The sequence below is a fragment of the Oncorhynchus clarkii genome, chromosome 4 (genome assembly GCF_045791955.1).
Source record: "Oncorhynchus clarkii lewisi isolate Uvic-CL-2024 chromosome 4, UVic_Ocla_1.0, whole genome shotgun sequence".
Taxonomy (NCBI): Eukaryota; Metazoa; Chordata; class Actinopteri; order Salmoniformes; family Salmonidae; genus Oncorhynchus; species Oncorhynchus clarkii.
This window is the reverse complement of record NC_092150.1, coordinates 13,249,011-13,262,296: the sequence shown is the minus strand read 5'-3', so window position 1 is coordinate 13,262,296 and position 13,286 is coordinate 13,249,011. Positions and strand designations below refer to the sequence as shown.

The 13,286-nt window shown below is 43.5% G+C and overlaps 1 protein-coding gene across 2 annotated transcripts; it reads right to left on the bottom strand.

The window, feature by feature from the left end:
- Positions 1-2,591: 2,591 nt before the first annotated feature.
- LOC139406451 (prosaposin receptor GPR37-like) lies at positions 2,592-13,060 on the bottom strand. 2 transcript variants are annotated; one of them, XM_071149052.1, is made up of 2 exons: positions 11,621-13,060; positions 2,592-4,666 (listed from the first exon to the last, which is right to left on the bottom strand). In XM_071149052.1, exons 1-2 carry the CDS (start codon positions 12,677-12,679, stop codon positions 3,833-3,835), a joined length of 1,893 nt encoding a protein of 630 aa, XP_071005153.1. In that variant the 5' UTR covers positions 12,680-13,060; the 3' UTR covers positions 2,592-3,832. The 2 variants fall into 2 exon arrangements, with proteins under 2 accessions (XP_071005153.1, XP_071005154.1); XM_071149053.1 differs by having other exon boundaries at positions 2,619-4,666; positions 12,889-13,028.
- Between the last annotated feature and the right edge of the window lie 226 nt (positions 13,061-13,286).

Genomic DNA, 13,286 nt, shown 5'->3' with positions numbered 1-13,286 from the left:
ACTTTAATCGATGGATGCTGTATTATTGCATGCTTACTGTATAGTTAGTTATCTGATAGATCCAGCCGTGAGACGGGAGACTTGCTTTAGACTCTGCTTTCGATATCCACACTCACTGTTTTCTAATTTCACACCTTAGTTTGCATGTGGCATAACTCCCAGAGGTGGTTTTGGTTACCATGGCACAGTGGCTCCTTGTCAATCATGAAGGATACTGGGCTTGTACAGAATGCCCTGCCCATCCCACGTAACCCTGAAAGGAGTTAGTCTAAGGTCACTGAGCAACTTGTTTAGCGGCAATACATCAATGTATTATCAAGCTATTGTTTCCAAAGGAATAGAGGAACCTTTAATTGCAACTAGGAAGCAGGGATGTCCAACCGACTCACAGGTTTTCATGGAAAGGAATTACTGTGATATACTGGACTTTTGGCATATTGTAAATCTTTTGTGTTTTTGATCATCATTATGAAAAGTGAAGCAGGATTTTTTTTTAGGGACGCTGAGGTAACTGTCACTCTAGCGGCCGACCGACAGATGCCCATCAATCACATCCAGCTGCCTTGTTAAGTTATAATAAATGCCTGTGGATTTAAATGAATCATTCCATGACATGGGCACATAACATAAAGAAGGAACCATGGTTGTTTTCATCTGTAGACTACACTGAAAAACCCTGTACATACTGTACATAACTGTTGAATACCATACAAACAGTGACTATGGTCAGTATGATTGTTAATGAATGAAATGAGGAGCATGCGGGTTCAGGAAAATGGACATCTTTGTTGTTCTGCGGAGGTCCTGAATGGCAGCTTCTGTGGCACAACAGTTTTTTCATACAACAGAGAGCTTGAACCTCACAGTGAGTTGCAGATTGACCAAGACACTTTCAGGCATGTTATTTTGGATAGTTAATAGAGATTAGCGCTAATATTCTCAGTTCCCATTACAAAAATGCCATTGTCATTGAACAGGGTATACATACTGTAGATAGAATTGTGCATGTTTAATGTCACCACAAGCTCAGCTAAAGTAAGAACTTAAGAAACGCATTCCTTAACAACATCAATGCACTGCCTCAACAAAAGGACCTCACTCTTATGACTGGATGAGCATGGGAGGCTGAAATCACTTTTAGGGGACATTTTCTTTTTCTCTTTAATCAGATTGAGCTTTTCTGATAGCTGGACTCTGGAGACATGCCATTCCATTAAGAACAGCAGTTCAATCGACAGGTCACCTACCGTAGCCATGGATTTGCATAACGGTCGGGGTTCAAAAATACTTATTTTCCCGGTTTCCAAATAAATACACTATTCCAGTCTTTTTGTCAAAATAGGTTTAGCAAAGTGTTGAACAACGATGTCTCATTTCTGGTAATATGTTGGCCTGTAAAATGTGTTGTGTTCAATGGCCCTCAGCTACAGCATTATCCTAACAGTCAGAGTGAACTCTATGGAGCCTTTTACTTCCTGTGAAGAGAAAAAAAGTGTAGTCACTATGCATAATCCCATCAGGAACAGAGGGAGTGATTGAAAATGAAAGACGGGCTCAGAAGCACTGTGGGAGGACAGTGTTGTGAGGAGAATAAGCCGTTGTGTTCCATAACAAGACCGGAACTGACAGCCAAATGATTTGGGGACATCATGGGTCTATATACGGCAGATGAAAGTCGTACACCATTTTGTTGCACTGTGTATGGACGTGATGGCAGCCGTGTTGTTTTGCTACTGTAGTATTGCAGGCAGGCAATATCTTCACAATGTATTACAAATCAGGACCAGGAAGCCATAAAACAGCATCGTTCTGTTAAACAGAGACAATGCAATTTTGCCTAAAATATGATTGTGTCTGATGATTGTGTCCATCTATGCCGTTCCTATCAGCGCAGATGTTACTTGATCGCAAACATGTTGTAAGCTTGACATTCAAGTCAAGCATGTTCCAGAAATGTTCTAAGGACACCGTTTTCATTAGAAACATTCTTAGACTGTCTAGAAAACTGGAAGACTATACAGAACATTGAAGGAAGGCTGAACTGAACCAACCAGAAACATGGTTAGCAGTTAGCAAGGCTCATGTCTGAAATGAACTTCTGAGAGCCAACAACCGACCATCTCCATGGAAATGCATGATTTGCACCATACCCTAGTTAAGTCCAATACTATGAACCCTTCTCCCTACCCACCCTACCATCTGATCTAACTCCCTGCCACTCGGCCGATCATGACGTCATGGAGACAGCTGAGAAGCAGATTCCTGAGGTTGCTGTGGCGACGGGTAGTGAAACAAGGGTTACTGTGTACTCTGGGGAGTGGGTAGTGATGTCACAATGGCCAGATGAGAAACTCCCCCTCTGAGAGCTAACTGGCCATTCTCAGGAAACCACACTCCTCTTCTCCATCTGGAGAATATTATCACATATGTTTAGTTCCCAAGACAAAATGATAAGGTAGATTTATTATCCATAGTTAACATTTTTGGAAAAAGGTATGTTAGTCCCTAAATAGTAAGTGGATTGTTTATTCCATATATGAAGATATTGACATTTTGAGGGTCAAAGAAACATTCAATTAAATTCTGTGTTCTTTTTTTATTAAAGTGAGCAACAACAACAAAAAAGACCACTCCAGTAACTTTACTGACTGACTGAAGTGTATCGTACAGTTTTCTGCTATCAAATACAGAGTGCATAATATACTTACATAGCAAGGGAGCTAGGCATAACTTTGACCTGATTCACAAGAATCACCATTATAAGCTAAACACAATACAGTACGATCAGCCATTTTCAATATATTACTTTCCATTTGACACAGACACTCTGTGGAAGCAGAAAAATAACATTATGACCCCCAAAAATAATATAATAATTAAAAAGAGAAAACACTGGTGAGTTTATACTGAATTTGCTATAAATTGAATTGAACTATACATATGTATTCCTTTCCGTATGGTTTCTGTAAACAAGTGGTCACCAACCTTTGAGTGAAGATCACTTTGAGTCAAAATGGAAGCTGAGATCTACTGCTCAGATTTTTAAAAACCATGACTTAGAAAACGTAACCAATTACAGTTCTGTAACAATGAGGTTTGTGCAGTAGGCTATAGGCCCAATACATTATCAATGCTTGAATTTCCCTGCCAATGTTTTTCTTCTCAGACCATTTGGAAATTCTATTTAAAAAACGTTATTCAAAATGGGAAGACTTTGCCTTCCTGGCGCTAGGGCTGCTGAATCAAGTGCATCTACATCTTACAACCTAAAATAAATCAAAAATAAAGTGCAACTAACGCCAACAGCGCAAAACAAATAACAAAATAGGAACGCAAGGCTTTATTGTTTTTTTTTTTACAGAAATGTTTGGTGATTGACTAGGAATGCCTTGGAGATCAACCACGGTTGGTGACCACTGCTGTAAACAAAGCGTAGACAGACAGTATAGTACGTATACAGAACTCTGCCCTCAAGTAGACCAAGACACTTATGTCCACCAGAGTTTACGTCAATTTAATTCAAAGTCAAGTGGACATGGATTTAAAATGGGATGTGCCCTTTATTCGCATTATCAATTCAATTCCTAAATTGACAAGAATAAAAAATGAACTGATCATAACTCTTAAGGGCCGGTCTCCCAGACTCAGATTAAGCCTATTCTCTGATTTACAAGCACTCTCACTGGAGATTGTCCATTGAGCATGCCTTTTATTCCAGGAGTAACCTTAACCTGGGTGTGGGGAAACCGGTCCAATTGGTTTAAAGTCCGACCTCTTGAACTCTTCACATGGCAGTTGTAACTTTCTGAAGGAGGTCATGACCTTTGACCTCTCAGCAGTGGGTCCCCACAGTGGTGTAGGAGGAGGATGCCTCCCTGTGGATGGTGCTGAATGGTGACAGCTCCAGGTCGGTGGTGGTGCACTCGTGCTCGTTCTCCTCGCTGGTGGTGGCGGTGGTGGAAGACCTGGGAGGGCCGCACTCGTTACAGCAGCAGCAGCAGCAGTCCAGGAAGGCCCGGCTGAAGGGCTGGTACAGGCAGAACAGCAGGACGGGTGTCACCGCCGACTTACAGAACAACAGCAGCTGGCTGACCAGGTGGAGAATGTCCAGGGTCCGTCTGGGCACACCCGCTGCCATGTAGACAGTGACGATGTTGCAGATGTTCTCAGGGATGATGCAGAAGCCGTAGAGGATGGCCAACGCCACAACCGTGCAGTTCATCTGGTTCTCCAGCTGGAGCTGCTTCTTGTTGCCACGCACACAGGCCCGCTCGGCCTGCTGGATTTTACGGGCAGTCACCAGGGAGCTGCCGATGGTGAACAGCGTTGGCAGGCAGAAGTAGCAGCCAAAATACCACCAGAGGCGGGCTCCGTCGTAGGTCAGGCCCAGCACATAGAGCGTGTCGGGGAGGTCGGTGGAGATACGAACCACGCAGCGCTGGCAGGGCGTCACATCCGGAGGCTCGCCATCTTCAGTGACCAGCTGGTGGATCAGGAGCTCTGGCAGGGCCAATAAGAGAGCCCCAATCCAGATAACGGCCAGCTTGGCGGCCGTGGAGGCGCAGTTTTCAATCATCTCGTAATACATCTGGGCGTTGGTGGCGGCGCGAAGGCGGTCAATGCACAAAGCACACAGGGTGAAGGTGGTGACCCCGAGGGAGGAGACCTGGAAGGACAAAGAAAAGAGAGGAGGAAGTCAGACACTCCTGTATGCAGTTGATGTGTTATTACTGCACATTAACAATACCATCAAAGTTCTGTCAAAGTGCTTCATTTTTTAGAGAGAAACAAGTATAGACTGTATCCAGGGCCTAGGCTTAACACACAATAGAGGAGACTACTCCTAATTGCAATGCATTCTTGAAAAGTCTGGATGATATACCAAGGCCCCAGAGTCATCTTGTTCTCTGAAAAGACAGAATGAATGTGTCTACTGTACACTATGCATGTTCAAAACACAGTTTAGAACAATTTCCATGCGACAGTGGTACATACAGCACAGTATACTAGATGTCAACAGGTTTAGAGTGGGACAGCTCTGTTACTTACTGCACACGAGTTCCTAATTTCCATACTGAGATGCTTGAAAGTAGCCATGAGTAATGATTTATGTGTGATACTTTAAAGAATGGGAAGACTACAGTTGGGCGCCAAAAAGGGGAACTTTAGACTTTCTAATTATATCAAATTATAATATTGATGACTGTATAACATAATAAGGTGCACAGAATATTGTGTGCAAGGGAGCCCATGACATAGAGAGAGCGAGAGAGATTGTGGAAAGAGTTTGATTTATATGCTAGGTCTTGTGACTCCCTCAGGGGGTTCTATTTATTGGGATTCGTTGATATGAACAGGTTTAAAATGAACTTGTCTGTGCCTGGAGGGGGGTATGAGGAAACATGTTTATCACAACAATGTGTGGACACCACCAAATAGCCTTGCTATGTGTCATGACACACAAGGAATGCTTTGTCTCTAGTATCTTTCCCTCTATATGCTCGGTCAGCTTAAGTTGGAAATGTACTGCTGAGTAATTGTACATACGTAGCCAGTAATTTCATCACAGCTTTGATCAAATCTGTTAAAACACACCACCACTCCAGAGGCCTCAGCTAAAATTGGCCATAAACAGTTGCATTCATGAGTTTTACTGACAAATGTCAATTAAAAAAACAAGGTCAGCCAAAGCAAAAACATGATAATTTTTTAGAATGTATATGAATGCTGTACAGAAATGTTTGCTCAGTGGGAAATTAATATCCAACTAGTCGGTGACAACTGTGTGGAGTTTGTGACAGCAACTATGTGAGCTTATTACAGTATTATAGACACTATGTTCTGGGATTGCCTATGATTTTTGTAGAAGTCCCCTTACCTTGTAGCAGACCCCTTACATTCCTACGACTTATCTAGCTTGTGAGAAATCAAGAGAAGAGAGAGGGAGTGAGAGAGAGAAAAGAGGGAGGGAGCGATAGAGAGAGAATATATGAAGGGAGAGAGAGAAGAGCAAGGGATAGTTGGAGAGAGAAGATAGGGAGAGATGGAGAGAGAAGAGTGAGGGAGAGATGAAGAGAGAGGGAGAGATGGAGAGCGAGAGAATTAGAGAGAGGGAGAGATAGAGGGAAGAGAGAGGGAGAGATGGAGAGCGAGAGAAAAGAGAGGGAGAGATAGAGAGAAGAGAGAGGGAGAGAGAGAGTATTGTCAAGACAAAGCGCTCTCAGCAAATACCATCATCGTCAACGTGACAGCTATCCTCTAGAGCTGTGTCAACAGTGGCGGGCAGGCCTTGTCTAACTAACCTCTCACCTTGGTGTCCATAATGACAAAATGTCATGTGACAGAGCACTTAGTTGCCACAGGAGCCATTAGAATTAATTGCCCCACTGTTTGTGTAGTTATGCTCCATTAATTGCTTGATTAGCGAGTCGCTTAGCATAACGAGGATGCGTCTGCCGCTATCCATTTAATGTTCTTACCACGGAGGCTGGCTACTCAAAGACACTCAAAGTGCTATGTTCGGGACTGTGGTTTTAAAATGGCCTACAGGTCATGTTGGCATAGAATGGGACTTACAAACACAATGACAATCACTGCCACTAAGCAGCTTACAGACTAGCGCTGGCAGTTTATACAGCATCACTCATACAGATTGTTTGGGTCGTTTTGAGGTTGTTTATTTGTCTTGGGGTCATTGTATAGGCCTATACACTGAGTGTACAAAACATTAAGAACACCTTCCTAATATCTCCCCCTTTTGCCCTCAGAACAGCCTCAATTCGTTGGGGCATGGACTCTACAAGGTGTCGAAAGCGTTCCGCAGGGATGCTGGCCAATGTTGACTCAAATGCTTCCCAACTTGTGTCAAGTTGGCTGGATGTCCTTCTGTGGTGGACCATTCTTGATAGACACAGGAAACTGTTTAGCGTGAAAAACCCAGCAACGTTGCAGTTCTTGACACAAACCACCGCGTCTGGCACCAACTACCATACCTTGCCCATTCACCCTCTGATTGGCACACATACACAATCCATGCCTCAATTGTCTCAAGGCTTAGAAATCCTTCTTTAAACTGTCTCCTCCCCTTCATCTACACTGATTGAAGTGGATTTAACAAGTGACATTAATAATTGTTCATAGCTTTCACCTGGTCAGTCTATGAAAGGGAAAGAGCAGGTGTTCATAATGTTTTGTACACTCAGTCTATGTGCCCGGACAGATGAACTGTGCCACCTGGAGAAGGATTTTTATCTAGATCATTTCCTCTTCCAAAAGGAGTGTGCTTCCTTCTTAATGAACAGAATTTAGTTTCTTCCGGGTAAATACTTCACACATTTCCCATGAAAGGCACTCAGGACCAACAGTATGATAATGAACCACAGCAAAACTATGTAATCTATCTTACATGAAGTACTTTTCCACAACAGAGAGAACAGACAGACTGCTAAAAGCAGGAGCTGAACCAAAGAGGTATGTAAAAGAGTGGAGGATTGGACTCCAAAAAGCACAGAGACAGGTACACCCAGCCCTAGGATGTTGGACTTGTGGAGATCTGAAAAGATGGGATAGGTGTAAGCAATAGTAAAAACTGCACATAGACTATCAGAGGACAAGGTGGGTCTGTCAACATGTTGATTATACTTAATCCAATCAATTCAGATCTTTGTTCATTTTCATTGACGCTACTTTCACCAAGAAGGCTCAGTTGTTGAGCAGCATAGGTTTTACACTGTGACCTCAGACTGTATAAGGTGTTCCAAGTTCTTGGGCTGCATAACATCTAGGTTAGTGCTATCCGGATTCCCTACCCTTACCCTGTCCCTACCTTGACATTGGGACATCACAAGGATCTCGTTTAGACTTTTCCATATCATCTAGATTATTGGGTGTTGTCCCTAGCTGCACCTGGGTCTGGTGGGTTTCCTTTTAGACAGTATGTGATATAACCAGCAAATCTGGTGTGTTTTTATGAGGCTCAGTTCTATGATGTGTGGTGTGTCAGATTACACCAACACACCAATCACCATTTACTGCATTCACACAGCAAGCGGAACAGAGCTCAGCCTCCTCCAGCTCCGTTCAGGAGAGATAGTGGGTTTGCAGGCTTTTGTTCCAGTCCAGCGCTAATACACCTGATTCAGCTCATTTTGGTCTAGGTTAACGACCATGATTGGTTGATTATTTGAAACAGATGCGTTAGTGGTTGGCTGAAACAAAAACTCAGTTTCTCTCTAGGACCTGTGTTGACGATGCCTGGAAACTGGGTACAAACTGACCAGTCACGGACCAGGATGTCTTGCTCCCAGGCAGACTAAATAACTTTTTTGCCCGCTTTGAGGACAATACAGTGCCACTGACACGGCCTGCAACGAAAACATGCGGTCTCTCCTTCACTGCAGCCGAGGTGAGTAAGACATTTAAACGTGTTAACCCTCGCAAGGCTGCAGGCCCAGACGGCATCCCCAGCCGCGCCCTCAGAGCATGCGCAGACCAGCTGGCCGGTGTGTTTACGGACATATTCAATCAATCCCTATACCAGTCTGCTGTTCCCACATGCTTCAAGAGGGCCACCATTGTTCCTGTTCCCAAGAAAGCTAAGGTAACTGAGCTAAACGACTACCGCCCCGTAGCACTCACATCCGTCATCATGAAGTGCTTTGAGAGACTAGTCAAGGACCATATCACCTCCACCCTACCTGACACCCTAGACCCACTCCAATTTGCTTACCGCCCAAATAGGTCCGCAGACGATGCAATCTCAACCACACTGCACACTGCCCTAACCCATCTGGACAAGAGGAATACCTATGTGAGAATGCTGTTCATCGACTACAGCTCGGCATTCAACACCATAGTACCCTCCAAGCTCGTCATCAAGCTCGAGACCCTTGGTCTCGACCCCGCCCTGTGCAACTGGGTACTGGACTTCCTGACGGGCCGCCCCCAGGTGGTGAGGGTAGGCAACAACATCTCCTCCCCGCTGATCCTCAACACTGGGGCCCCACAAGGGTGCATTCTGAGCCCTCTCCTGTACTCCCTGTTCACCCACGACTGCGTGGCCACGCACGCCTCCAACTCAATCATCAAGTTTGCGGACGACACAACAGTGGTAGGCTTGATTACCAACAACGACGAGACGGCCTACAGGGAGGAGGTGAGGGCCCTCGGAGTGTGGTGTCGGGAAAATAACCTCACACTCAACGTCAACAAAACTAAGGAGATGATTGTGGACTTCAGGAAACAGCAGAGGGAACACCCCCCTATCCACATCGATGGAACAGTAGTGGAGAGGGTAGCAAGTTTTAAGTTCCTCGGCATACACATCACAGACAAACTGAATTGGTCCACTCACACAGACAGCATCGTGAAGAAGGCGCAGCAGCGCCTCTTCAACCTCAGGAGGCTGAAGAAATTTGGCTTGTCACCAAAAGCACTCACAAACTTCTACAGATGCACAATCGAGAGCATCCTGGCGGGCTGTATCACCGCCTGGTATGGCAACTGCACCGCCCTCAACCGTAAGGCTCTCCAGAGGGTAGTGAGGTCTGCACAACGCATCACCGGGGGCAAACTACCTGCCCTCCAGGACACCTACACCACCCGATGTCACAGGAAGGCCATAAAGATCATCAAGGACATCAACCACCCGAGCCACTGCCTGTTCACCCCGCTATCATCCAGAAGGCGAGGTCAGTACAGGTGCATCAAAGCTGGGACCGAGAGACTGAAAAACAGCTTCTATCTCAAGGCCATCAGACTGTTAAACAGCCACCACTAACACTGAGTGGCTGCTGCCAACACACTGACACTGACTCAACTCCAGCCACTTTAATAATGGGAATTGATGGGAAATGATGTAAATATATCACTAGCCACTTTAAACAATGCTACCTTATATAATGTTACTTACCCTACATTATTCATCTCATATGCATACGTATATACTGTACTCTATATCATCGACTGTATCCTTATGTAATACATGTATCACTAGCCACTTTAAACTATGCCACTTTGTTTACATACTCATCTCATTTGTACATACTGTACTCGATACCATCTACTGTATCTTGCCTATGCTGCTCTGTACCATCACTCATTCATATATCCTTATGTACATATTCTTTATCCCCTTACACTGTGTACAAGACAGTAGTTTTGGAATTGTTAGTTAGATTACTTGTTATTACTGCATTGTCGGAACTAGAAGCACAAGCATTTCGCTACACTCGCATTAACATCTGCTAACCATGTGTATGTGACAAATAAAATTTGATTTGATTTGATTTGAAACTGATCACTGTCTGAATAGACCCCAGGGGCAATAATAGATGTTCTTTTCATAATTTGGTCCTGCAACATTCAAATCACATTCGGTATATGACATTCAGTATGTAGTACAAGTGTGTTAATACAAACCCTTCAGTTGGCAATACTATGGCTACAAAATATAGACTTTACTGTATGGTTAGCGTTCTGTAACTCTGGAAAACATGTTCTTTTAAAGGACTATCTTTTACAATAGTTGGCTGACAGAGGAGCTGCCTTACAGCTGAAACAGACAGGTAAGTTGATGCAATAACGGGTGTGGGTCTGATGTAATTATTGAGGCCTAGTGAGTTTCAGACTAATGCCTTATTAGGGAAAGTAGGACTGGAACTGTATCCCTAACATAGCATAGGCCACCTAGGGGCTTTTACCTCTGTAGCTAGAATAGTGACACCTCACCTAAAAGTTTGGAACAACAGGTTGAGGTGACATTCGGGAGAAAAAAAATCTTGACCTAGTATAGGATCCTCCAAATACTGCAAACACGAAGCACAGAACATTGTACGGTGTAAGAATTGACATTAAGTGAGCATCAAAAGTATTGGGACGGGACACATTTTTGTTGTTGTTGATGAGTGAGAAAGGTAGACACACAAATATCATACCCCCACAAAAAATGCTAACCTCCCCTGTTATTGTAATAGTGAGAGGTTAGCATCGCTTGAGGGTATGATTTTTGTGCATCTAACTTTCTCATTCATCATTATTCATTCAGGACTATCCATAATCATGGTAGCATCCACATTCATGTAGAAGTGTTTAGAAACATATTATATTCTTATTTATAATAAATGTGACTCCATTCATATCTATTGGAAACAAACTAATCTGAAACACAACCAAAACAAACAGCCAATGCGTCCAATAAATGTGTCGTCACAAGCTTGATGTAGTCATTGCGTGGTAGGAATATGGGACCAAATGCTTTTTACTACTTTAATATACATGATTTAATTTGTCACAATACTTTTGGTCCCCTAAAATTGGAGGACTAAGTACAAAAAGTGGTGTAATTTTTAAACGGTTCACCCGATATGGATGAAAATACCCTCAAATGAAAGCTGACAGTCTGAACTTCACAGTCATTGTATCATTTCAAATCCAAAGTGCTGGAGTACAGAGCAAAAACAACAACAAACAATTGTCACTGCCCCAACACTTTTTTTTAGCTCACAATATGTGACAGATTTCACAAGGAAGAGATGGTTATGACAGCAGACTTTGAACACCAACTTCATCACCCAATCATAACATTCAATCAAGTAACACAATAGCTAGTGGACATTATTACCTCAATATAGGGGATGATTTTACAGGAGAACTCCCCCAACAGCCAATTCTTGGTCAGTTCATGGAAGATCACCAGGGGCAGGCAAAAAAAGATGACAACAAAATCCCATAGGGCGAGATTGGCTAGAAGAGAATTTGAAATACTTCTCATGTAGTAGTTGTGGCACACAATGCACATGATTGCTATATTCCCAATTAATCCAACAGTGAAAATGATGACCGAAATGATCATGATGGCATATGCCCCATATGATTCTGCTGTTACGGGGTAAAATGGGTTTTTTACATCTTTTCTCCTAGTTTGAGGATTGAGAGGAATCAGTGGGGTATAGTCCTGGAGGTCTGGCAAAGTGAACTGTTCATAGTCAGTGGCATGAAATGGCATGTCTGTTGACTGGTTCTGGGCCATAGGTTTAGGCAGCGGTTCCCACGTGGCCAGCGGTGTGTCCAAAGACGCATCTGACAGCAAGGTTGGCTCGCTTATTAAATTCCCTTTTTTACTGCCATCCTTCGCATTTCTTCTCCGACGGTCTACACTTGCTCTTTTGTGTATGCAGATCCGGTTGTGCTCGCCACGGTGGTGTCCTCCTCGCTTATGTCTCGTGGAGGGCTTTAAATGAATGTATACACCATCTCGTGTTCCCATGGCTGCATGTTTCTCCGTGTCCAACTTTTCCTCCATCAGCCTTTTTGACTCGCCTTCCTCGGGTAACCAAATGGGTTCTGTTCCATTTGACGAATTGCTTTTGCGCATTGTTATTTCATTCATACCACTTTTCGTATTGAATGAAGTCACATTTATGTTATCCATCCATGTCCTAATCACATCCCAGGAGGATGAACTTGGAGTACGCACCCTTTTATAGTCAATTCCGTTGATAACTCTGCCATACGCCGAGTGCAATCTCTGACTATCACTATTGGTTTTGTGTAGATTCCCGATAGTGACGGCGGTTTCATAATGTCTAGGAATCATATTTGTCTTCTCCCCATGTATTTGCGAGAACACATTCTCGCTCCAAAGTGAGAAACACAGTAATCTTAAGAGTAGTACCAGCATTGTTTATTCTAAAACAGGCAACAATAGTATATTGTATTCCAAATATATTTATCCATGGATGATTACCACATCGGAGAGACGACAGAAATAAAGCCAAACCTTCATTCCATAGTCAACACCACTTCGAATTAAATAAAGTGCACTTGGCAATTGACAGGTGCGTCTCCGAAATACGACAAAGTAAAGTTCAACAACGGTTGTTTTCTCACCATGTGAAGTAGGGTATGTTTGAATTTCGTCTGTGCCTCTGAATATAAAACAGATTGTAAAAAGGTTAAATGGACACAAGATCGCATTTCCTATTCAAAAGCATTTGCTTCTATGTCCGAAAAGCGACCTGGACGGTTATTACTGGTACCCACGATCCCGGCGCCCAGAGTCGGAGATGGAGTGCGTATTGTTGAGAATGTGCCAAGCTCCGTCTAGAGATGCACACGTAAGCATCACGGAGAGAAGAGACGGGCTCCCCTGGCGGCTAAACCGCATCTGTTCAACTAAATCAGCCAGCATCACTCAACCACGTCAGACAATGTTTCTCCTTGAAATACTGAAGTAGCCTACAAAACGTTTCTTGTTTTGCTGGAGGTTTATCTCTGTTGAGAACCTA